Here is a 26,822-nt window from a genome sequence, read left to right as displayed (position 1 = left end):
TTAGAATAAGGCTGTGACATAAAAAAAATGTGTTAAAATTGAAGCGCTGTGAATACTTTCTGGATGTACTGTATGAGCTTTTATTGACAAACTCCTGACTCCGCTACAAAATTTTTTAACATATGTAAAACTTTAACACATTGAAGGTCCTGATTTTGCAAAATACCATCTGAAGAATAGCATTTTTTTTCCCCATTCAGTCCTGAAGCCAGCTATCTGCCCTGTACTCTAATGATTTTACATGCAAAAAATATTCTGCACACAGCAAGAGGCAGCAAGACAGTTTAAGGTGAAAATGTAGGGCAAAGACTTATTTTATCAGTGGGTCATTTCATTCTTATCTCTGAAACATGAGGTAAAGTAGCAATTTTATAAACGAGAGACAGTACAATAGTTTTGGATGTTATGTTTTATTATTTTACAGCAGGGTTGGCATGGTAATGACGACATCCTTTTGGAAGATATGTCCATATCCTGTAATAAAATCTAGAGAAGGTTAAAGATCCACAAGTTTAAGATCATTATATTCATAATACTTACCAATTCTACTGCAGAATCATGTGAGATACAAACCAAGGAGATGAGTGCAGACCAATGGAGACTACTGGAGTAAGTATGAATATCTTATACATATACATCTTTTAGCATTAGTCAATATTATACTACTCCACACACAATGTATGTGCACTATTATCTTCTATTCTGTTCTTCTATTCTAACCATTAGTAGCCTCAAATTGCTTAAGTAACTGCAATTTTTAAATGAGTGTTAATCTTTGTAAAGACTTAAAAAAACCCTGTTTATAATATATCTGATTATGTACCACGTATGGTATGTATTTTTGCTGATGACACAAAGGTGTGCAATAGTGTTGAGGTGTATTTAACTTGGAACATTTAATTTGGCATCACTGGAAGATTAGTCAAAGCAGTAGAAACTGAAGTTCAGTGATTCTAAATTTAAATTAATGCACAAATAAAAAAAATAATCACTTGATCTTGATCTTCGGAATTTCCGACAACATGTGTGTGACCATGTGTATGCAACACAAGTTTGAGCCAAAATTCAGTCAGAAAAAAATCCACGGTTTTGTTGTTGGAAATTCCAAATGTGTGTACACGGCATTAGAGCTTTAGTTAGACTTAATTTAGAATACCGTGTCTGGTTCTGGAGACTCACTTACAAGATATTGATAAGACAGAACGAGTTCAGACAAGGACAACAAAAATGGTAATGTCACGTACACGCGATCATTTTTCAGCATGTAAAAAACGACGTTTAAAAAAAATGGCATTTAAAATGATCGTGTGTGGGCTTATTGATAAGACAGAACGAGTTCAGACAAGGGCAACAAAAATGGTAATGTCACGTACACATGATAATTTTTCGGCATGAAAAAAACGACGTTTAAAAAAAATGGCATTTAAAATGATCGTGTGTGGGCTTTACATATTTTTTCGGGTTCTGAAAAACGAAAAATTTTTTTTTTAACATGCGGCATTTTTTAACCACTTCCCCACCGCGCCATAGACAAAAGACGTCTACAGCGCGGTGGAGTTATTCTGGGAGGACGTCCTCCCAGAATCCTTCACTCGCACGCCCCCTGGGGCACGCTCCCGGAATCATCTGTGAGCGCCGGGTCTAGAAGGCCCGGCGCATCACAGATCGCGGTAAATTGCCGCTGATAGCGGCCGTTTACCACGTGATCGCTCTGTCAAATGACGGAGCGATCACTTGTAAACAAACCGGCGTCATGTAATGACGCCGGTTCCTCCCTCTCCTCTCTGTACCGATCGGTACAGTGTGAGAGGAGAGGGGGGAGAGGGGAAGCAGCAGCAGCTGCTGTGGGCTGGATCTGTGACAAATGCAGTCACAGATCCAGCCATCCCTCCCTGCGCAATACTCTGCAATAACACCAATACTCTGCAATACCCCCCATACTCTGCAATACCCCCCATACTCTGCAATACCCCCCATACTCTGCAATACCCCCCATACTCCGCAATACCCCCCATACTCCGCAATACCTGCTAATATGACAGAAACAAGAATTTTTTTTTGATTTTTACAGAATTTTCAGTGTTTTTTCTTTTATAGCGCAAAAAATAAAAAACCCAGAGGTGATCAAATACCACCAAAAGAAAGCTCTATTTGTGGGGAAAAAAGGACAAAAATTTCAGATGGGCACAATGTTGTATGACTGAGTTATTGTCATTCAAATTGTGAGAACACCTAAAGCTGAAAATTGGTCTGGTTAGGAAGGGGGTTTAAGTGCCCAGTGGTCAAGAGGTTAACAACGTTTTAAACCATGTAATTTTTCGGGTTGTAAAAAATGATCGTGTGTGGGCTAAAATGACATTAAAAACCCACGTATGCGCAGAAGCAACTTATGAGACGGGAGTGCTCGTTCTGGTAAAACTACCATTCGTAATGGAGTAAGCACATTCATCACGCTGTAACGGACAGAAAAGTGCGAATCGTCTTTTACTAACAGGAAATCAGCTAAAGCAGCCCCAAGGGTGGCGTCATCCGCATGGAACTTCCCCTTTATAGTGCCGTCGTACGTGTTGTACGTCACCACGCTTTGCTAGAGCATTTTTTAAAAATGATTGTGTGTGGGCAACGTCCTTTAATGATGAAGTTGGAAAAAATTACGTTTTTTCTACATGCCGAAAAACTTCGTTTTTTTTTAATGCCGGCATAAAAGTCTGGCAATAAAACATCAGGAGAGACTTCAAGAACTTACAATAGACAGTCTCTAAGTTAGAAGGGAAGGGGGACATAACTGAAACCTTTAAATACAATAAGAGTGTAAATATGGTTCAGGATGGCAGTATTTTCAATATGAAGCAAAGATCAAGAACATGGGGAAATAACCTTAAAAATACAGGAGGAAAGTTCAAAACGAATTTTAGAAAGTATTGTTTTTTTGTTTTGTTTTTTTGCAGAAAGAGCAATTGATGCTTGGAATAGACTTCCAGCAGAGGTAGCAAGTGGATAAACAGTATGTGGATTCTAACATGCTTGGGACAAACATAGATCTACATTAAAAAAAGATGAGGCGAACTTACTCTTTTTTCTGCTGTCACTCTTCTATGTTATGTTTAACCACTTCAATACTAGGCACTTTCCCCCCTTCCTGCCCAAGTCAATTTTCATCTTTCAGCGCTTTCACTTTTAAAAATGACAATTGCGTGGTCATGCTACACTGTACCCAAACAACATTTTTATAATTTTGTTCTTACAAATAGAACTTCATTTTGGTGGTATTTGATCACCTCTGCAGTTTTTATTTTTTGCTAAAAAAAAAAAGACAGAACATTTTGTAAATAAGTAAGTTTTCTCCTTCACTGGTGGGCACTGATGAGGCTGCACTGACAGGCACAGATAAGATGGCACAGATAAGGTGGCACTGACGATGGGCACTCAAAGGGCAGCACCGATGGGCACTAATAGGTGGCATTGATATGCAGCACTGATGGGCATTCATAGGTGGCACTGATAGGATGCACTGATGGGTACTTATGGGTTGCACTGATGGGCAGTGATGGGTGGCACTAATAGAAGGCACTGATAGGGATCACTGATGGCACTGGCAGGCATTGCTGATAGGCACTGATTGGCATCTTCCTGGTGGTCCAGGGTGGGATACTTGGTGGGCTTCTTTTGTGGGCATCCCTGGTGGTTCTGGCAGCATCCCTGGTGGTACTGGGTGGGGCATCCACGGGAGGGCTGCACTGATAAACAATCAGCACATACCCTTTCTGTCAGGAAAGCCGCCTTTGGCTCTCCTCTATTCACGTCTGTCAGACACGAGTGAGGAAAAGCCGATAAACGTCTCTTCCCGTTTACACTGTGATCAGCCGTGATTGAACACGGCTGATCACTTGGTAAAGAGCCTCCGTCAGAAGTTCTTTACCGAGATCGGTGTTGCGGTGTGTCAGACTAATCATACGATGCCCAGTCAGGATAACTGAACCACCACCCAGCCATCATTTTGCTATAGGCCGGGTGGGAAGTGGTTAAAGCATGTGAATCCAAAATCTATTTTCAATATGCTTACTCATAAATTAGTAAATATCCTCCTGCAGTGGGGCTGCACTCGCACTGCAAGGGTTAAATGCTTGCTTATGTAGCACCCTCTAGGTAGGTTGGTGCTAGAGTATAATTTTTTTTGTAGGTTAGGTAAATTTAGGCAGGCCTGGCTGGCAGTCAGGCCTGTTTGTTTTGATTTGGTCTGGGAGTGGCTCAGAGTAGCAGCTGGTGACTCACAGGCAGCATCACTGGGACCTCCCTCTTCTTTCTGGAAGGTTCTGGAAAGAGAGGAGAGGAGAGTTGGAGCTGCCTGGGATGTTTTAGAAAGGCCCTGACCAATCCCCTGGATTTGCAGGGGGCAGGACTCCTTAAATACCCAGGGTCAGCCCAGCTGGGGAGGGGGGAGTTGGAGTTGTTCAGAACTTGCAGATGGAATATGCTAGGATGTCGAGCCCTTTGAGGGAGCAGCCGGGGGGAAGGTTGACCTTGGGCCTGGGCGGAGCCCTTTAAGAAATTGTGAAGGTGTTTTGGACAGGAGGAGCAAGAGAGGACAGCAGGAGAGAACATTTCCGGGCAAGTCTTCAGGGAGAGGAACAACTGGTCGCAGCCGGGAGAGGGCTAGTGAGTGAGTGACATGCACAATCGGGAGGACTGGGGGTGCCTGCCTGAGAGGACTGGGAGCATGCAGCTTTACTGCTACAGGACGGCAACCTCTGCGTTGGATCACGTATATATACATGATTCGGCTCTTCCGGGTAGGGAGCCTGCATGCGTGCCACTGGCGGCTCACTCTAGTTGTGATCACACATAACGGGAGCCTAGCGGCGCCACCTGACGATCATTGAGCAGTGAGCAGAAACATGACCGCGCAATTGTCAGTTAAAGTAAAGCAGTGCCATATCGCAAAAAAATGGCACTATCATGAAGGGGGGTAAATCTCTCGGAGATCAAGTGGTTAAAGCAGAACAGCAGCCAAAAATACAATAAAAATCAAGGGCCAGATTCACATAGAATTACGTTGCTCCTGGGCAGCGTAACGTATGTGATTTACGTTACACCGCCGCAGGTTTACAGCGTAAGTGCCTGATTCTCAGAACTCTTACCTGCAAACTTGCGGCGGTGTATCGTAAATGCGCTTGGCGCAAGCCCGCCCAATTCAAATGGGGCGGGCACCATTTAAATTAGGCGCGTTCCCGCGCCGAGCGTACTGCGCATGCTCTGTCGGGTAAATTACCCGACGTGCATTGCACTAAATGACGTCGCACCGACGTCATTTGCTTAGACGTTAACGTAAATGGCGTCCAGCGCCATTCACGGACGACTTACGCAAACGACGTTGTTTTTTAAATGTTGACGCGGGAACGACGGCCATACTTAACATGGCTTAGGACACCTAGGAGGTAGCCCTAATTTTACGCGACGTAACTCGACGGAAACAATGTAAAGTTAGATCAAAGGGCAGCTCGGATGTTCGGGGATCGCCGTAAGTATTCATTTGCATATTCTACGCCGACCGCAATAGCCTCGCCACCTAGCGGCCGGCCTAGAATTGCATCCTTAAGATCCGACAGTGTAATTCGATTACACCTGTCGGATCTTAGGGCTAGCTATGCGTAACTGATTCTATGAATCAGTCGCAAAGTTAGGACGGCCCTAACACAGAGATACGACGGCGTATCAGAAGATACGCCGTCGTATCTCTTTTGTGAATCTGGCCCCAAAAGCCTATAAAAAAATACCAAAACCAGCTTTTTGTTCAATAATCACCTATAATTAATAATTGTCCTTAATCTGATGGCAAGCATCAGTGAACCCACTTCCCTAAAGGCCAGATCATCCTGGACCCATTCCAAACTTCAGTCATTCTACTTCCATTTAGCTTGGGTCATCCTGGAACCACCCCAGGCTATGGCTGGACAGTGAAATGAGAAGCAGGACAGCGATGAGCTCATCTCTCTATAACTCTGCATTATCTTCCTATCAGTATGCTTCTTGATTGGAAATGTGTGCTGCTGCATCTTCCCCTCACACTCCAACTCTGCCAAACAGAGACTACAAGAGGGGGATACCAGGTCAAATCCATGTACTTACACTGTTTTCATTTAAAAAATACATTTATTTATGTATAAATGAAAAGGATGCATTATTTTGCATCAAAATTAGGCTTTAAGTGAAGACTTAAAGTGGAGTTCCACCCACTGCTACAACGTTATCTTAAATGTTCTATACATGGGTGATTTGTGACATGATGTCAGCTAAGAATGATACGTTGTTAAGAAAATTGGCCATCGCATTTACATATTGCATATTTCATTTACTTGCTTTAGTAAACAATGACCTGTGCTTATCAAAAGCATAATTATTCTCAGTTGTTTTAACGGTTAACAAAATACTTCCTGCATGCTGGTTGCAAGCATCTATTTAAATTATAATACTACCTTCTAACAGTATCTGTGATGTTAAAAATGGGAAGTAAACATTCATACAATAGATACCAACAGACTTCTGTGGGACCATCTCCCAAGTGTTTTGAAAGGGGCAGGGGCAGGGGCATGGGAGTTCATCTTGTTTTAAAGCTTACCATTTACTAGTCTTGCATGAAATTATACCTTTGGGCCAAATCCTCAAAAGAGATACGACGGAGTAACTGCTGTTACTCCGTCGTATCCCTGGTCCTAACTATGGAACTGATCCACAGAATCAGTTTTCCATAGTTAGGACGAAGATCCGACATGTGTAATTGAATTACACTGTCGGATCTTAGGATGCAGTACCGCATTCGCCGCTGGGGGCATTTTGCGTCGAAATGCCACCTCAGGTATGCAAATTAGGACTTACGGAGATCCACGAAGCTTTTCAGCTTCGTTTTTTCTCCGTAAGTTTTATTTTGCAAACGCAAAATTAGGGCTGCTTTTACAAGGTGTAAACTGTTTACACCTTGTAAAAACAGACCTTTCTTGCTCGCGACGCGATTTTTTTTAAATTTTAAAAAAAAATTTTGGCGCCGTATCTTTTTTTTTACCCGACGCAACTTTATTGTCCCGTCGCAATCCACAAAGCCCGACGTAACGTAATTTCGCGCTATGCACGTCGGGAGAATTACGTCACGAGCATGCGCAGTACGGCCGGCGCGGGAGCGCACCTCATTTAAATGTGAATCGCCCCCTGGAGAAGAGGAACGCCTTGCGCCGGCCGGATTTAAGTTACACCGCTCAAAATTTCTAGGTAAGTGCTTTGTGGATCGGGCACTTAGTTAGAGATTTTGCGGCGGTGTAACTTAAATGGAAAAAGTTACGTTGCGCCGGGTTTTTGAGGATTAGGCCCTTTGTTTTTAGAGTTACACCCTTAATCTACTTGTGAAAATGCTTTTTGTTTTTGTGTTACAGATCAGTTATTTTCTTTAGTACATATTAGTTTACAACTGTGCTATGCATATGAAGCAACAAACTCCCATATGTAATCAGTATCTACTTAGCTATCTAACATGTGAGATGAAATTAGGTCAAGAGCAAATTACAGGAGCACAACAAACTGTTAGATTTGACCATACATATACAAATATGATTGGCCTACCCCTATTCAAATTTGGTAATACACCCCGAAACATTGTGTCATTCTAAATAACCTTTTCAACACCATACTGAAATATGAAAGGTCAATTTCCTTTGACAATGGGGTGTGTTTATATTCAAAATGTGTCCAGTGAAACTGCATGTACATTTAGCCCGGGCAAATTAACTAAAAGGCAATATTTTTTTTTTACATTTTAGATGTCAATTTTTCTTTTTGCCATCTGTGCCCCAATTGTGAGATTTCACTTCCTGTTCCAAAACCAAAAGAGGAAATCATTCCAAAGTGAGGGACCTCCGGTGTGTCACCAGAACTATTGGAAGATTTCCCCTCTATTAATGTTCTTATGTCAACCCAAAATGTGGAATTTTCTTTTACTTTCATTGACATTAGTAAACAGGAACAAATAGAGAGGGAAATACCTGTAATAACAATGGGCCAGATTCAGGTAGAAATACGTTACGCTGCGGCGGCGTAACGTATCCCATTTACGTTACACCGCCGCAGGTTTACAGCGTAAGTGCCTGATTCACAAAGCTCTTACCTGTAAACTTGCGGCGGTGTAACGTAAATCCGCTCGGCGCAAGCCCGCCTAATTCAAATGGGGCGAGCACCATTTAAATTAGGCGCGTTCCCACCCCGAACGTTCTGCGCATGCTCCGTGTTAAAATTTCCCGACGTGCTTTGCGCGAAATTACGGCACCCCGACGTTTTTTTTTGAACGGCGACGTGCGTTACGGCGTTTCGTATTCCCGGACGTCTTACGCAAAAAAAATAAATAGGAATTCGACGCGGGAACGACGGCCATACTTTAACATGGCTGTTCTAAAGATAAGCCATGATAAAGCAGGCCTAACTTTGCGACGGGAAAAACCGACTAGCGACGACGTACGAGATTGCGACAAACGCGCGTATCTTCGTGGATCGCCGAAACTAGTCATTTTCATATTCTACGCCGACCGCAATGGAATCGCCACCTAGCGGCCGGCCTAGAATTGCATCCTAAGATCTGACGGTGTAAGTCAATTACACCTGTCGGATCTTAGGGCTATCTATGCGCAACTGATTCTATGAATCAGCCGCATAGTTAGGACGGGCGGATCACAGAGATACGACGGCGTATCAGGAGATACGCCGTCGTATCTCTTTTGTGAATCTGGCCCAATCTCACTAACAGGTTCACAGACAGCAATAAAAACTGATAGGTGTTCTAATTCCTTTCCACTCTATCCAAAACTGAAAAAAAAAAAAAAGTTTTGCTTTTAGTTATACTTTAACCAATTAAAGGTTAAAATGTTCTACATAGCATTAATCTACTATTTAGTTTATTATTATATTATATAGTTATATATTATTATATAGTCTATTTAAGTTAGTTGACTATTACATTTCCTTTTTCTTCCAATCAAAGGCTGCCAAAGCTTGTCAAACAATATATTGTAACAGAAACAAAAAAAAAAGATAAAAAGGTACGCACTTCTAGTTGGTGTTCCTTCTCATCGAGGACCTCCTTCTGACATTGCAGGAAATCCGACAGCATTTTGGTCAACTGTTTACGGTCATCTATTTCTGCTGCTAGTCTGCCACTATAATCTGCAAGAAGCATGCAAGCATCATCCACCATCTTTGAAAGCTGATCTCCAGAAGCTTTATCTAAATAGTCAAAAAAAGAAACATTTTGCATAAATCCAGGAAGAGTCTTTAAAGAATACTTAGTGCTGAACTAATTAAGTGCTCACCAGTAATCTTGTTCAGAAGTGACACATCTTGTACTTCTATTGGCAATGAGCCTATCCTCTGATGCACAGCTGCATCTCCTGAAGCTGCATTTTCCAGTTCCTGCAATGCCCGTATAAGATCTGTAGTCTGGAAGAAAAAGCTGCATGTTCAGCTTTTAAAATACACCATATACAGTAGGTTTTAGATTCTAAAGCAGTATTAAAACCAATTTATTTTTATATACTAAATAATGGTATATATAAGATAAAATCAAGCAGCAGAAGGGAGTTTAATAAGACACATGGCCACTCATTAAAATTAGAAAAAAAAGAGGTTTAACATTAATCTACGTAGAGGGTTCTTTACTGTAAGAGCGGTAAGGATGTGGGATTCCCTTCCACAGGCGGTGGTCTTAGCGGGGGGCATTGATAGTTTCAATAAACTATTAGATAAGCACCTGAATGGCCACAACATACAGGGATATACAATGTAATACTGACATATAATCACACACATAGGTTGGACTTGATGGACTTGTGTCTTTTTTCAACCTCACCTACTATGTAAGTATGTAACATTGACAAATACTGTGTGATTTACAGTGTAGATACCTGCACACATCTAGGGTATATTAACACATACAGCCTAACTGCAATAACTTTGTTGAAGTCAGAAAGGGATAAACATTTGGAAAAGCTGGCACATACAAAACTGAACAAAATCAGGTTGCATGAACAGGAACGCAAAATGCAATTTAACACTGTTTATAGTTACTGACCACACCTAGAATGCAGTGTATAATCTTTGGTTCCTATTTAAACAAGAACATAAGGAAACTTAAAGCGGAGTTCCACCCATAAATGGAACATCCGGTTCCTCCCCCCTTCGGTGTCACATTTGGCACCTTTCAAGGGGGAGCCGATACCTGTCTAATACAGGTATTTACTCCCACTTTCGGTAAAAGATCACCGAAGTATGCGAGACAATCTACACCATGTCTGACCCCTCCTCCACCCTCCCGCTGTCTTTTGGAAGACACACAGGTCCCAGAAGACAGCAGGGAGCAGTCAGAATGCGCAACGTGACTCGCGCATGCATAGTAGGGAAACTGGCTGTGAAGCTGCAAGGCTTCCTGTTTTCCGATTCCCTTACTTCCTGATCCCCTTACTTAAGATGCTGGTGCATCCACCCGGAGCCGAGGGATTGGTTGGCTTCGGGTGAAGACATTGTGGGCGCCCTGGACAGGTAAATGTCCTTATTTTCTTTTCAATACATTTTTATTAAAAAAAAATTACAATTTAACAAATTTTGTTAGGATACAAATAGTATATCAGTACATACACTCCATACAGATCCATACACTCTTAAGAGCTAACCAAAAGTCCAATCCATATGGCTGTAGTGTAAAAACAATTATAACAATAATTATAGGTAAGTAAGGCTACTGCCCGCTCGAACCTGAGCGGAGTAATGATAAATTCTTGGTAATGTGGATCAAGTTGTAGCGCCTTTAAAAGTGTCCTTATTTTAATGTGCTTACATCACAGATAAAAACAAATCACCTTTGGTATATGTTAGTTACATGCCGGGTGCCTGCGTGCCGCATCTCCAACCCCTAGGTAATAAAATTGTGTCGCTATTAGGCATGTGCGGTAGCATCAAAACTTAACCATTTCATTGCCACTGATGTACTGTATGTCATACATACAGTTTACTTCCATAAGTGCAGTAATATGCCACCTTCCTGCAATGGATTTAAGGCTTAGCCGTCCCTTCAGGGAACTTGTGAAATCCATGGCAAGTGTTAGCAGAGAGGGTGGAGAAAGCCCAGCGAACTGTTTGCTGATCTCACCTAGCTAGAAAGAACCTAGAAGTGACAAGCTTCTCCTCACTTCTGGTTTCAGCTATTTCATTTCCCAGCCTTTCTGGCTGGATACGAAGTTAATGGAGCAAAATTTGTGATCCATTAGCTTCAATAGAGTTCAATTGAGTGCAGGTGTGGCATTGAAGCTACATGTACTTTATCCCAACTTTCTAGGTGCGCGGTAAGACTAGATGTGATATCAAATAAAGCAACCTTGTTTGCACAGCTGCCTGACAAAGCAGCTATCTAGGGCAAATGAAGGGAGCCGAGGCATCACAGCTGTAAACCCAGTATCTGAAACCCTGTTGGAAAAGTCTGTCAGTTCTGTGGTCAGTTGGATTAAAATTTGACAATCTTTGTGCCATATCTGATCATGACCTTAATCTGAACATGGTCTAAAAATAAAACATTGCTGTCTTCTCTAGGCCAAAGCTCATTTAAAATGGTGTATTGCAAAGTGGAAAACTGTTTTGTGGTCAGCTGAATCAAAATCTACCATTCCTTTTGGCAAACATGGGTGCGGCATCCTCTGGACTCCTACCAGTTTGTTATCAGTTCTTTTTTGGCTTTACTTCTCTTATAGGTCACAAGAGTGCAGTTAGTTCTGCACTCCTGTTATCCGTTTTCAGCCAGCAGTGGGCTGAAGCACACTGTTGGCTGATGTCACAGAGGCGGTCCAGGCTCTGGAAAGATTCCGAACATATGGCTGGGATTGGCACCTGGCTTAGCCTTTCACCGATCCGCTGAAAGCCTGAGCCAGCCCCTCCCTCCTATTTCACAGCTTAGCGCACCATTAGGCACTGGAGGGGAGAGCAGAGAGCCGCTGACTGACAGGCACTGCTCTTTGCTCAGAGCGGAGGGGAAGAGCTCAGCGATTAGGGGTGTTTGATCGCTCCGTTTTCACTACAAAGGCAGTGGGAGACAGATGCAGCATAGACAGATGCAGCACCTAGGTGAGCATAAATGGTTCTTTTTTTTTTTTTTTGGAAAGCAAATACTTCTCTTTTAAAGTTGCCAATACATGGGCTGTTCAGGCTACATCTGACTGGCTTCAGACAGCTGATCTGCAGCAGATCAGGACATCTACAATAGCAGTCGAGTCTGACACACATTGTAATTTAACGACAATGTAAAACATCTGTATCATGAGGAACAAAACAAAAAAAAAAAAGAACACAATTGTGAGAGAGCCCTTGTATGACTAAATCTTCCATACCAGCAGACACCTATCAGCCTTTGTAGTAGGCTATAGTGGCAGCCAAAACACGAGAAGACTTAACAAAGAAGGTTTAATACAACCTGCCTTTCTTTGACTTGTTAATAAAAATAACCTGATTCCAGTTTAAATCAACTACTAATAATTACTCAAGCTCAAAAACAATCTCAGCATTTTTTTTATATCATGCAGCACCTGAGGTGGATCTTCAGGAGAACTTTTTAAAGAAGCATTATCATCATCGTCATCATCATCGTCATCATCTTTGTCTACTTTTATTTCTTCATATGGTCGCTTTTTGTTTTTTTTCTCACCATCTTCAAAATAAAAATTCATATTTAAAATAGAACTAAAACCTGTAATATATATATATATATATATATATATATATATATACATACATACATATATATATATATACATATACACACACACACACACACACATACATACACACATACACAGAATATACACACACACACATTGTAGATATACAGACACACAAAGTTGACTTGGCCTAATAATGCTTACACTAAACTTTCACGTGATTTTTTTTTTCCTAACGTGCTCCAATAAAATCACTGATAAACCACTATCAGTGGTCAGTTTACTATATATCACTACAAAGTAAACTAGCAAAAGATAAGTTGTATATGGTAAAGCACAACAAAATTAAAAGAGAGAAAATTAACTAAAGTGAAATGCAAGAAATTTGACCATACATCATGTAGTGTCCGATTCAGTTCTAATAACCAAACTAGGTTTTGAATGTGAAACAAGTTAAACCAATCATTGCAGTATCCAAAGCAAATAAGGTTCAGGCCGTAAAAGAAGATTGTATACTTACCTTTCAGCAGCCTGTGTCTTCAAGCTCTGTCGCTTTGCTGATTCCCAGTGACTCCAGTGACATAGGAGTCAGAAGAATTAAAAGCGTCCTGCAGGAAGGGAGTTGGTGGCATGGTGGTATGTGAGTAGGTATTTGTTTTACCCAGAAGTGTTGAATAGCATCCAGGTATCAGCGAAGCGGCTGAGTTTGAAGACACAAGCTGTAAGAAAAAGGTAGGTACAAAGCATCTCCATTTACAGAACATGCTTTAATTACTTTGGACCCTGTGGTGGCAAGGTCCATTTAAACTAAATCTTTCATCAATTAAAATGCAACCACTTAAAGGATTTTGAACATTAGGCATGTGTTCTAAAAACCTGTGGCAAAAAAGTTTTCAGTATGCATCTCTTACATCCCAAACCTCACCCCTGTAGCTGCTCCCCTCACCCCTAAGGTCATATGCTTGAATGAAAAGCAGACTGTCACCTATGGGGGCCTCCTGGAACAACAAAGAGTCCACCTTTGGAATAAAAAGAGGCCTTGGTACTCAAAACAGCCCTGTGCTTGTGTAGCAAAATATAGTGTTCTATACAGGTTAAAGCGAAGTTCCACTGATTTTTAAGAGTTAACCACATTGTAATGTGTGCCGCTTGTGAATTAAAGTTTGGAAACTGATATGTTGTAATTTATGCAGAAAGTACTGTTCTTACAATGTTCTTCCCCTTACACTTCTGGTCGCGGCCACCAAGATTACGTCACTAGACTCCTGGGATATCTATGTCATTGATCGCAGGAGTCTTTGGGCATTAAATGAGGGGCAAGATTTTGTGACCGGAAGTGATGCAATCGGTGCTATTTGAGAACAACTACCATACTAACCTGTAACTAACAAACTGTGCCACGCATTGTGAATACTGACGCGAGATCGGGAGATGCATGCTGGGTAGCCAGCTGCACCTTATTCCGGAAATACACATAAGCGGGCTTCAGATGCCCACATTCTCGATGGCCCCTGCCTGCTTTCGAGATCATGTAAGTTATTACAGTTTAAAACATAACAAGCATGAAGACAGAACAGTATGCAAATAAAAATGTACTAGTACTAACAACCACGGGGGAGCTTTTAAAAAAAAAATTATTACAGGAACTGGGAGCTCCGCTTTAAGGCTATCCACTCAAAATCACTTTGCAGAAGCGACGGCAACAATAAAGGCATCCTTGAGAGTAGGGACAGAAACAGGAAAATCAAAGGACAGTCTTTAAAAAGTAAACAGAATCAGGTGGTGATTTTGTAAAGTCACAGGAGAACTTACATTAGCCTACACAAAGTCTTTCACTAAGGACTAAGAGGCAGACGGGCACTGAAAAAGAATGGCTAAGGCCAAGATTCAACCCTTAATTGTACTTAAAACCAAATACTGATAGACTTTTTAGGAGGCTGATCTTTCTAGCTTTCAATAGGGATGACCAAATCTGACAAATACCTGGGACTTAGGACTGGCCTTCAACAAACAGGACAATAAAGCGAACAACCAATAAGCAGGGTGGCAAACTGGTCCATGTTGCAGAAGATTCAGATGATCTGATAGGGCCTGCAGAGAGTCTACCAGGAGCCACAATTTGGTGTGATGAGAATCACCAAAATTCCCTCAATCTTAATCGGTGTAAGTAAGGAAGGGGCATGAGATCAAACTGGACCAAGCCAATGGAGTCACCAGAGCATCCACTGTGAAGGCTTAGCAGATCCCAGGATCTGGAGACATACTTGCCCAATTTGTTAATGAATCTGGAAACAAGCCGATCCACGTCCAACATCTATCACATATGACTGAGGTCTTGAAAAAACACCTCTGGGTGAAGAGACTTCTCTGCAACTCAGGTGACAATGAGGAAGTCTGCCTGCCAGTTGTGACACTGGGGATGTGCACAACAGTCATAGCTGGAAACATGAATTTCTGCCCAAACCAGAATGAGATCTACTTCTTTAGAGCCACGTGACTTCTGGTACTTCTCTGGTGGTTTATGTAAGCCATGCCAAGGCATCATCTTGGCAAATCCTGGTTAAAGGACCTTGCAGATGAGTGGAGCAGCATTGAATGGATTACCAAATTTCCCTGTGTTCCAGAATATTGAGAAGGAACTGAGCTTCTCCTGAAGGGCAAGTCTCTTGCATAGAGAGTGTACCTAGGAGTTCTCCTCAGCACAGTGAGCTGGCATCCCTCGTGAGCATCTTTCAAACCACTAGAAGAAGGATTTTCCCGACTTTCCAGAATGTTGAGCGGCAATGGATTAGAGTGAACTTGGGCATATGGAACTGCCTTGAAGGAGGACCAGGTTCAGAATCCCTATGAAAAAACTGAGGGTAGGATATCCCTTGAATTTTAGAGACCTGAAAATATGAATCTGGAACTGTCCTGGCGAAGGAAAAACATTAACAGGGTCATGATTAAGATCAGATGCAAAGTTAAGATCAGTGCAAGCAATGAGGTGGCTCCAACACAGATTAAGGAAGGGAGGGGCATCCCTTTATTGCATACATAACTGGCTCACCAGTTTTAAGGTTTTTGGTGACCAGAGCAGCTAAGGAGCAAAGAACTGGCTATGGGCTTAGAGGTCTGGGGAGAACAAATTGGGTTCTTCTTAGTTCCAGAGGAAGGAGACTTTCCAACCCAAATCCTAGCATTCTTGGCTGGGGTAAGAGGGAACTCTTTCCCCCTGTGATATCTACAATAAAGCTGTCCAGGAAAAACCTCCAAGAAAGCATTCCCCTACAAAACGCTTAAGCAATAAGCATTGTTTGCCTTCTGTTCAGCAGACCAATCATTAAACCAAAGAGCCCTTCACATATGTACAGACATGATGCTCATTCCATTTCTAAGATGTACAATATCCAAAAGCCCATCGATCATAGTTTATGTAGGGTTTATGGAGGGCAACAGGCAAAAGTTCCTATGATTGTGAAACTGAAGGACCACTTATCATTCACATGGGCATGCTGATCTGTACACCCGTGTGAGGGCCTCAAACATGTGCTTGGCCCAACACCCAAGGTTTGGTAAAACGGACATGACAGCAGCACCAGAGCAGAGTGCTGGGGAAAGGGAGGTTTGCAAAGGACTTCTTATTCAAATATTTTATTGAGAGGTTTGAACATAACAAAAACATAAGGGGAATACACACCCCCATATCAGACAGTTATCAAGACGTCAACCCTCCACTCAGAGAGGCTAAGCAAGTCCTATATAAACATGGAATAAAGGTTTTCACAGATCACTGAAATATTTGGCAAAGTAGGTACATTTTTCTGCTAAAATGGTGGTTTATGAGTGTGGATACATACTGGTATCATACAGCATTAATGTGGGAAAGAGGTATAGACCAGTGTTTCTCAACTTCAGTCCTCAAGGTGCCCCAACAGGTCATGTTTTCAAGATTTCTATTATTTTGCACAGGTGATTTGATCAGTTTCACTGCCTTAGTAATTACCACAGCCATTTCATCTGAGGAAAATCCTGAAAACCTGCTGGGGCGCCTTGAGGACTGGAGTTGAGAAACACTGGTATAAACTATGGCGTCTATAAATCAGAGACTGCTAAATGCTTTTGGGGGGGGGGGGGGGTAAGTAAAGAAAGGGTAAGGAGAACAGTCTTCTCCACAATATCCAGACTGTAGATGCAGATTATCTCTCCTCATGTTCGTGATTGTGATTGCAGCTGTGCGATGCCTTTTCGCAGCTGTGCGACTGTCTTTCCGCGCCCAGCAGCTCTGGAAGATCTTTATTTTATTGGGTTGTAGCACCTTATTTTCACTTTATTTTAAAGAAGAAAAGTACAAGAAAGAGGAGAAAGAGAGAAGGGGGTATTTCAGGGATCATGTAGGCCATGGTTTGTGGCCCAGATGACGTCAACAATTGATATCAGGACATGTCAGGGTTTGAGTAATGAAGAGTCAGTTTGATGGAAGACAAGGGTCCACCCAAGGTTGCCAGACTTTTGTGTACTTGTGTACTCTGTCTTGCAAGGCTGCTACAATCTAGACGTGGACCATGGCTTGTGTGACTATTTTTTTATGGCAAAGAGACAAGGTTAAGGTGTCTTCCAGGCTCCTGCTATTGTTTGTTTGAAAGATGTGGTAAACCTTGGTCAGCTCTGGAGGGATTACTTTGACACAGTTGGCCAGCTTAAACATGTATTGCAATATATGTGAATTTAAAATCCCTGTTTTTTTAATTGCAAGGTTTGCTAGAAAAGGACTATAGCAGCGTGCAGAGGGCTCATCCAGATTTTCTAGTGTTAACATGTGGTCACACCAGTGTAGCACCTGATGGATTATATACACATATAAACTGTTGGGATTTGAGCACAGGTATATCAGTGGATAAGCGGATTTGTGCACTATAAAATTAATGCTTGACCTGTAGAGGCTTGCAAAGGACTTCAGGCAGTCTGTCCACCAGGTCCTTAAACACGGAAATATCCTTGACAAGGATGGTAAGGTGTTTAAGAGAATAAAGGGCCGAGTCCAGCACAGGGTAGGCCCACTTCTAAAGTAAGGTTTCCTCCATAGAGTATTGTTTGGCAAAATGCTTAGGAGGAAAAAATAGCTTTCCTGGAGATGCCCAGTTAGCATACAAACAAATTAAAGCAGCACATGTACTGGCAAGGTTTTGGTTGGGGGGAAAATAAGGCCAGACCCCTTGGGAACTTGAGATTTAGGTTGTTCCACTCCAGGCATGTAGTACTGCGTCGATGAATACTGAAAAAGGTAAAGTTTACTAAGAAATTATTTCAGAGGCCTGAACTTCAGTTACAAAATAAAAAGATACATGAAAAATAGGCGAGATTCTTCTTTGTCCTCTGCTGTGTGCATAAACAGCTCCAGGAGCATTAAAGATAACTCTGGATGCAGCCAGGGGGCACATGCGTGGGCTTCGGCAAGATGGCCTCCTAGCCGAGTAGCTCTGTGCTGTGTCTGCCCATCCCGGCCTGCTCCAGCCTCCCCAGCAGGCTCTCCTTGCCTCCCGCTGGGCCGATCAGCCTCTCAGACCTTCCTGCTCCATATATGGCTGGTGGAGTGGGTCACCAAACTCGGTCCAGGCTGCCGCCAGCAAGCCGCCCTGCACAGCAGGTATCCAATATGGCCATCCCAGCTCAGGCCCAGCCAAGAGGAAGACAGCCATCAAATCTCACAGGAGGGGTTGAGCGTACTACAGATCCCTGCAATGCACTCTCCCCCTTCTAGCACCCTTCTGCCTCTCAGGGAATTGTCAGCCTCCACAGAGTTCCTAATTGCCCATACCCTGGAGGATCTTTTAGACTCTCAGCCCAGCTTACAGCCACCCAGCTCAGGCATAGCAGACATGCCTCTCTATCACTCACTGGAGGAGGATCCGGGGCAACAAGTTTTATTAACCATATTTTCTGAATTGCTGGAACATGGTTTGGCACGCATGGCGGCTCAAATAACTGCAGGTAATAAAGTGAATATCCAGGGGCTAGGCACCAGGGTGGAAGTAGTGAAAAGAAAGCTGCAAACCACTATTGCATGTGCCAATAAACATATGCAACGCATTCGGTATCTGCAAGATCAGTTTGAAACTGTGCTCTCTAAAACTGATGATCCAGGTGCTATAATTTTCATATCAGAGGTCTAGCAGAACCAGAAAAAGATACTGAATGCTGTTGTCCGCTCCTTCCTCCATGATCTGCTGACCATTGACCTTGCGCTGATGGTTTACCACATGATATCATTGTGAAACTGCATTATTATGCTACCAAAGAGAAGGTCATAAGAGCAATCCAATCCACGGAGACCATGCTCATTTGGGGTCATAAGATTAAGTCTTCACTGACATCTCACCTTATACCATACAGAAACTACATGCCTTTAAACCTCTTACAAGCACTTGCTTGCAAACATGTGCAATACTGGTGGACTTTCCCACTACGCCTACATTTCTCCAACCAGAATAAGTCTTATGCTTTTCCTACATTTCAAGAAGAGGAGAAAATGCTGCTCCTTCTTGGAATCATCAATCTGGAACCCCCCGCTGGTCCCTCATCTCTGCCTGGTAGTAACACACCACCTCCTTGCCCAATTTCTCCACCCTGGAAATCACAAAGCCAACACTCCTCCAGGAATGCTGCCCCCCTTGAAGTCCTGTGGTTCCCTGCTGGTGCTGTTTAATCCAAGATGATCTTGATTGGTCACTACATTTGAATGTCTTTGATATTTGTCATCACACTGTTTATGTGTCCAATTCTGCCTAGCTTCTCATCAAGTTTCGGGAGATTCAGGGCCTTCCCGCTCCCTCCCCCTGTAACTATAGACGTTAATGACATTGATGATGTAGAGGGCATGTGTTTTTCAATATTGCACACAGCGATATGTTTCTGGGTTCTGGCCATTTGGCATATGGTACTACCCATTAACTAAGGGCAGTTTATTTTCTTGCTACTGATTAACCTGTTTTTTTTTTTTTTAAGCCGGTTAAAGCGAGCCCCAGTGCAGGTACGCCCCCATTGACTAATGGTGCAGGCTCATCTTGAGCCCTGACTGAGGTTTTGTCTGCCTTATGGCAGATGTTGTGTCCCTTGTCGACCTTTTTTCTTCCTTTCTTTTTTTTTTGACAAATGCAGCTGTACTGGTTTATGAAACTTATTTTTTGGTCCTTTGTCTTGTCTCTTTCTAAACTTTGTCCTTTTTCTTTCCTTTTCCTGTCCCTTTGGAGACCCAGAGAGATTACCTTTCTGATGTTTACTATCTGGAAACCTGGGTGACACACTGGTGATGAACAGTCTAATGGCCCTCGGCAGGAGGTAAGCAGCTGCCTGGCAGTCTTTTTGCCATTTTTCCCCTGTACACCATGGCTCCAAATAGTCCTCCATTATTGGGATTACTCTCTCACAATGCCCAGGGCCTAAATTCACCAGTAAAGCGGCGTAAAGCATTCCAGTATATCATTCTCAAAAAGCGGATATTGTTTTTCTGCAGAGAACCCACTTTCCTGCCTCCTACAAACCATCCTTCCTCCATAAACCTTTTCCACAATTTTACATCACCAATGCAGATAATAATTGTATGTAAAGTGTTTAAAATATGCGCCCTTCCTTCAGATAAACACTGCTCAGCGCACAGGAAATAGCGATAAAGATATGTGATAACCAGGAAAAATAGACAAACTGAAAGCAGCCGCTTAAAAAAGAAATAATTGTAAGAAAACAGTAAACGTGAATGAGTGCAATTGACTCCAAAGTCCAAACAGTTCAATGTGTACTGTAGCAGCGCTAGATGATCATAACGTGAGTTCTGATTATAATACTATGAAAACATAGGTGTTCAATAATGGTGCAGATGAACATCAGCTGTGAGTAGTGTCTTCCATAACATGTGCTCCTTATCACCAAGGGGGTTGTATTTCACCACGTGGGGGGATACTATCCCCTAATGGGGATGCACTCACCAGACCGAGAATAAAAAACAGCATGGGATACACAATCAGCCTTTGTCATTGGTCTTGCACTCTCCACCACTCTGCTGGTATATATCTTGCCCGTGTACATATAAAGGAATAAACTTTGATAGTGTAGTACCGTTTTTCAAAAAGTTTATTGGCAAACAAATAAGCCCCCCCTTGTAAAATATGCGTACCACAATGTAAGATAAAAGAGCATGTAAAGTACTGTGCCTGTCTCTCTTTGCTGGATAGGTAAGAAATGGCGCTCCGGCTCTGTTCTCAGTTCCTGATCCTTGGAGGGTACAGTGTCTAGGTCGTCCGATGTTGGCCACGCCCTGACACGTTTCGTCATTGGCTGACTTCGTCTGAGGGCCTCAGACGAAGTCAGCCAATGACGAAACGTGTCAGGGCGTGGCCAACATCGGACGACCTAGACACTGTACCCTCCAAGGATCAGGAACTGAGAACAGAGCCGGAGCGCCATTTCTTACCTATCCAGCAAAGAGAGACAGGCACAGTACTTTACATGCTCTTTTATCTTACATTGTGGTACGCATATTTTACAAGGGGGGGCTTATTTGTTTGCCAATAAACTTTTTGAAAAACGGTACTACACTATCAAAGTTTATTCCTTTATATGTACACGGGCAAGATATATACCAGCAGAGTGGTGGAGAGTGCAAGACCAATGACAAAGGCTGATTGTGTATCCCATGCTGTTTTTTATTCTCGGTCTGGTGAGTGCATCCCCATTAGGGGATAGTATCCCCCCACGTGGTGAAATACAACCCCCTTGGTGATAAGGAGCACATGTTATGGAAGACACTACTCACAGCTGATGTTCATCTGCACCATTATTGAACACCTATGTTTTCATAGTATTATAATCAGAACTCACGTTATGATCATCTAGCGCTGCTACAGTACACATTGAACTGTTTGGACTTTGGAGTCAATTGCACGTTTACTGTTTTCTTACAATGCAGATAATAAAACTAGGGGAGAAGCCATTCTCTTCTCTAAACAGGCTCCCTTTTTTTTGATCCAAGAAGTGAAAGACCCTGATGGATGCTCTATTTTACTTAAGGGTTATATTGATATTACACTATATACTTTTCTCTCCTACTATGCCCCCCAACGCTGGCCAGGTTATTCGAACCTTGACTTGGATCTCAGTCTAGATAAATCCAGGCCTTTAGGTGCCCAATTGTGTCGACCAACCAGGGCAAGCCTTCGAGTTGCCAAACTGCCCCACTCTTTGGGGTTTATGCATGTCTGGCGGAAAAACACTTTGGGGTAAACTTATCCAGATTGCGTCTGGAGAATCTATTAGACTTGCCCTTAATTTGTTACTCACCACAAGAGCAGAAAAAAGCCTGCGTTGGTCGGCAAAATCTTACATGCAAAAAGATCGCATTGGCTCTATGTTGGCTGAAAACCTAAACGATGCTTTTCGGCTCACCCTAAAATTCGTTGCTCGTCACGAGTCTACACCCAGGATCCGCAGAAAGCATTAACTGAATTCCATAGATTTTATTCAAAACTTTACCAGTCAGTTTCTCTGGCCGATTCGGACGAGCCACTGTCTTTTCTCTCTGCAGTTAAACTTCCAAAAATTGCGGATACCCACAGGGAAATGATGGAGTCACCTGTTACAGTTACGGAAGTCCTCCAGTCCATCAAGCTGATGAAACAGGCCTCAGTGCCTGGCCTAGATGGGTTTTCGGCAGTCTATTACCAAAAATTTGCCAACACATTGGCCCCTTATCTGAAGAGGTTCTTTAACTCCCTGCGAGCAAGACACAAACTGGACCCAGATATGAATACAGTATTTATTTCCGTAATCACTAAGCCTGGGAAGGACTCTGGCAAGGTTGAAAATTACAGACCAATCACTTTAATCAACAATGATCTGAAGCTACTTACGAAAATCTAGGCAAATAGATTGGCTTCCTTCATAAATACCTATATTCGTAAAGACCAAGTAGGGTTTATCCCTGGTAGACAGGGAACGGACCAAGTATGCTGTGCGGTTGACCTTAATCTCTATATTGCAGTCGGGGTGGACAGGGGGTGAATATCAAACTGGTATGCTATTGTCCATTGATCTCCAAAAAGTTTTCAACTCGATCTCTGGGCCAAATCTATTCGTTCTGCTGGAGGCATGTGTTTTCGGAAATAACTTCCTCACTATCTTGCAAGCACTTTTTGAGAACCCAATAGCGAAAAAGAGACTCCAGGGCTTTCACTCCGAGCCTGTTTCGATTGCCAGAGGTACTAGGCAGGGATGTCCCCTCTCCTCCCTATTTGCCATCACGATTGAAACTCTGTCGATTGCAATCAGGTCGGACTCGAATATCTATGGGGTAGGTTGCGATGGGCAAATTCAAACGTGTGCATTGTTTGCCGATGATTTGCTTTGTTTCGTCACCTCGCCATTAGTTTTCCTCCCTAATTTAACCTGTCTCTTACACTCTTTCGAATGGGCCTTTGGTCTCCTTGTGAATTAACACAAATCAATCGCCATGAATGTTAATCTCCCATTGTCATTGGTCACTAGACTACAAGATGCATTTTCGTTTGCCTGGAGGTCCGAATATATTCCGTATCTATGAATTTGTCTGACATCTTCCCTATCATCTCTGTATAAAGCAAATTACCCGCCCTTTAAGAGATTAGAGGAGGACATCCAGGTTTGGGTGGGACACGATTTATCCTGGCTGGAAAAATCCATTTGATCAAAATGACACTTCTTCCCTGCATTTTATATTATTTTCGGTCCCTACCCATAGCAGTTGTGCATTCTGATTTATCTAAATGTGTAGGGTGGTAAGGGCCACAGACTTTCAAAACAAGTGTTATACTACTAAAATAGCAGGGGGTTTGGGTATTCCTCATCTGGCATGTTATTATCAGGCCACACAGGTGTATATACCCAGTCAGAAAAGCCAGTTTGGATAACATTATGTTAAATGACAACCAATAAGGCGCAGGGTGCCCATTTTGGCTCCAACTTTGTCTAATTCTTTGGCTGTATAAGAAAAAGTGCATAACAATCCAAACCTAGTTTCACCCTTTTTTTTGCTAAATCACCTCTTCAACAATTCTGACTCCCCCCCTGGCCAAAATCCTGAGTCTGAATAAAGGCTGCTCCAAGCTTAAAATGCCACCATCCCAAAAAATTTTTTGAATCATTTAGGCCCAACAGTGACCAAAGATCCTAATGTTACTTCTTATGAGATGTGTGCACAGGAGGCTGGGCACAGAGGTGGCATATCTATTATCTACAGGCTGCGGCTTGACTCCCCAAAATATTCCTTTACATGCGGGCGTGGGATTCAGATGTGGCCCATGACAGGGATGTTGACCATTGACACTCGTCCTTCCACTCAGCCTACAAGGGTGTGATGAACATTTCCCTAGTGGAGGTTAAAGCTGGGGTTCACCCGAAAAACAAATTTTTAACATTAGATTGAGGCTAATTGTGGGAAGCACAATCGGGTGTTTTTTTTTTAAAAATCAATGCAGTACATACCGTTTTAGAGATAGTTGTTCTCCGCGGCTTCCGGGTATGGTCTGCGGGACTGGGTGTTCCTATTTGATTGACAGCCTTCCGACTGTCGCATACAGCGCGTCACAAGTTGCCAAAAGAAGCAGAACGTCGGTGCGGCTCTATACGGCGCCTGCGCACCGACGTTCGGCTACTTTCGGAGAACATCTATCTCTAAAACGGTATGTACTGCATTGATTTAAAAAAAAACACCCGATTGTGCTTCCCACAATTCGCCTCAATCTAATGTTAAAAATTTGTTTTTCGGGTGAACCCCCTCTTTAATACAAAGGTTATGTCATGACGGTACATGGTCCCTCTTCATCTTGTCAAGACTTTACCTGTCTTCTTCGGCTCTGTGCTTCTGAGGATGCAGTAGATATAGTATGTATCATATATGGCGGGAGTGTCCAAAGTTGCGGGGCTTCTGGAACAGGGTTTTTGCTTTGATACCGAAGGTTTCAGGGGTTCTCGTCCCCCAGCGACCTCGTGTCTTTTTTTGTTAAATGAACATATTGCACATCTGACTCGTTCCAAACAGCAATTCATTTTCTTTATGCTTTTAGCGACTAAGCTTTCTATAGCCAGGTCATGGAAGAAGGCCTCTGTGAGCATACTGTTGTACAGAAGAAAGGTATATTGCATAATGCTCATTGAGCAAATTGCTAGTGCACTGTACTTAACAATACTGTAAAAAGATTTGAGACCATCTGGAGCACCTGGGCTGACTATGTACAAGTGAGGCTCTAGGGGACTTGTCTATGTTTATCTTGTCCCTGAGGAGCATCACTTTCTTGTCCTCTCTCTGGGTTTTCCCTCTATTCTCTCCACACTCTCTACAATCTCCTTGCTTTACTTGCTTCTCTGATACTTTTAAGATGTATGGTATATGGGATTTTTCTCCTGTGAGATCGTTTTAGACAGAGTCTGTTCCCATCAATACGGTGAGATGATTGCAATGTCTTCTTATACTCAGTCACTAGGTTTTTTGGCAATGCCTTATACGCGACTATGTTCACCATTCACTGTTTTTGTAAGCCTGTGCCAGGGTTCTGGCTGCTATGATGTGTATTACGATATCGTTTTATTGGAATGTCAAAATTTCACAATAATAATAATAAAAATTATTGAAAGTTAAAAATGCTTGCAGCCCCTGCATATTGAGTCAGCAAACATAACAGATTTTTTTTAAGGTTGGATAAGGTTTGACAGAGTTTGGAAAACGTCCTCCCCAGTGGACAAAGAAGGGTGTTATACCAGACAGAGCTAAGGAATACTCCAAGGAGCAGATAGACTCAAGCAAGGACCGTAGTCCAGGCTGTTGGTGCTGGGCCCAAAAAAGGGATGCTGCATGGTGGACTGAAGCTGCTAATGAATCTTGAGCATGCAAGACCTCCAGGACCAGTGCTTTTGCAAATAGGCGTACTCGAAGACACCCACCTGCAAAAAGGAAGGATTAGGAAACCTTCAGTGGTCAAATTACTGTAGGTAAATAGGCAGAGAAGAGGCAGAGAAAAAGCAGGCATGCACACAAGGCACTTGTGTTGCAGAGCAAGTGCACTAGGAAAGCCACGCACAATTTATTAAGTGTCAAAAACACTTTTATTAAGTGTCAAAAACACTTACTGTGCAATGCAATAAAAAATGTGTTGCAGCCATGTACACTGGCCTGCAACAAATGTAAAAAGTGTTGCAGACATGTCACATCAATGTACTCGGCAGTCAAGCGTGCGACCTCAGAGTGGAAATAACTAGAGATCACCATAAGACCAGCTCAGTGCCAGCCCACTAACTACTTTTACCAAGTCAAAGTACCAGAGCTTTAAGAAAATAGCCTTTAGAGGGAGGTAGATTACATACCACAGGCTCGTGTAAAGAAAGGGGAGCAAGCCATCATACGTATGCAGCGGCAGTCTGGGAGCGTTCTGTGATTAACAGTCATAGCAACTAGGTACTGGAAAGCTACTGTGCAAAACCTTCAACCTCTGCAGCAATTGAAGCGTCTGTTTCCCAAAGACAACCTCTGGATATGATGCTGAGTATGTGTACTTAACTTCTTTGGTCGACCATGGTGAGGCCTGTTCTGAGTGGAACCTGTCCTGTTAAACCGCTGTATTGTCTTGGCCACCGTTCTGCAGCTCAGTTTCAGGGTCATGGCAATCTTCTTAGGCCATCTTTATGTAGAGTGAAAATTCATTTTTACAGATCCTCAGACAGTTCTTTGCCATGAGGTGCCATGTTGTGACCAGTATGAGAGAGTGAGAGTGATGACATCAAATTTAACACACCTGTTTCCCATTCACACCTGAGACCTTGTAACACTAACGAGTCACATGACACCGGGGAGAGAAAATGGCTAAATGGGCTCAATTTGGACATTTCCACTTGCAGTGTACTCACTTTTGTTGCCAGCGGTTTAGACATTAATGGCTGTGTGTTAAGTTATTTTGAGTGGACAGCAAATTTACACTGTTATACAAGCTGTACACTCACTACTTTACATTGTAGCAAAGTGTAATTTCTGCAGTGTTTTCGCATGAAAAGATGTAATAAAATATTTACAAAAATGTGAGGGGTGTACTCACT

General features: G+C 42.6%; 1 protein-coding gene across 3 annotated transcripts in view; it reads right to left on the bottom strand.

Moving 5' to 3' along the window:
• Positions 1 to 26,822, bottom strand: part of RPRD1A (regulation of nuclear pre-mRNA domain containing 1A) — a 137,855-nt gene that overhangs the window by 36,870 nt on the left and 74,163 nt on the right. For 2 of the 3 annotated variants that reach the window (XM_040353472.1, XM_040353471.1), the window contains exons 4-6: positions 12,600 to 12,721; positions 9,345 to 9,471; positions 9,083 to 9,258 (exon numbers count right to left, since the gene is read on the bottom strand). In XM_040353472.1, coding sequence (XP_040209406.1) covers positions 9,083 to 9,258; positions 9,345 to 9,471; positions 12,600 to 12,721 — 425 coding nt within the window. The remainder of the gene's footprint in view (positions 1 to 9,082; positions 9,259 to 9,344; positions 9,472 to 12,599; positions 12,722 to 26,822) is intronic. The other variant, XM_040353473.1, reaches the window with a different exon arrangement.

Source organism: Rana temporaria, chromosome 5 (genome assembly GCF_905171775.1).
Source record: "Rana temporaria chromosome 5, aRanTem1.1, whole genome shotgun sequence".
Lineage (NCBI taxonomy): Eukaryota > Metazoa > Chordata > Amphibia > Anura > Ranidae > Rana > Rana temporaria.
Note: the sequence above shows the minus strand (reverse complement) of the source record. Positions and strands in the feature narration are given on the sequence as shown.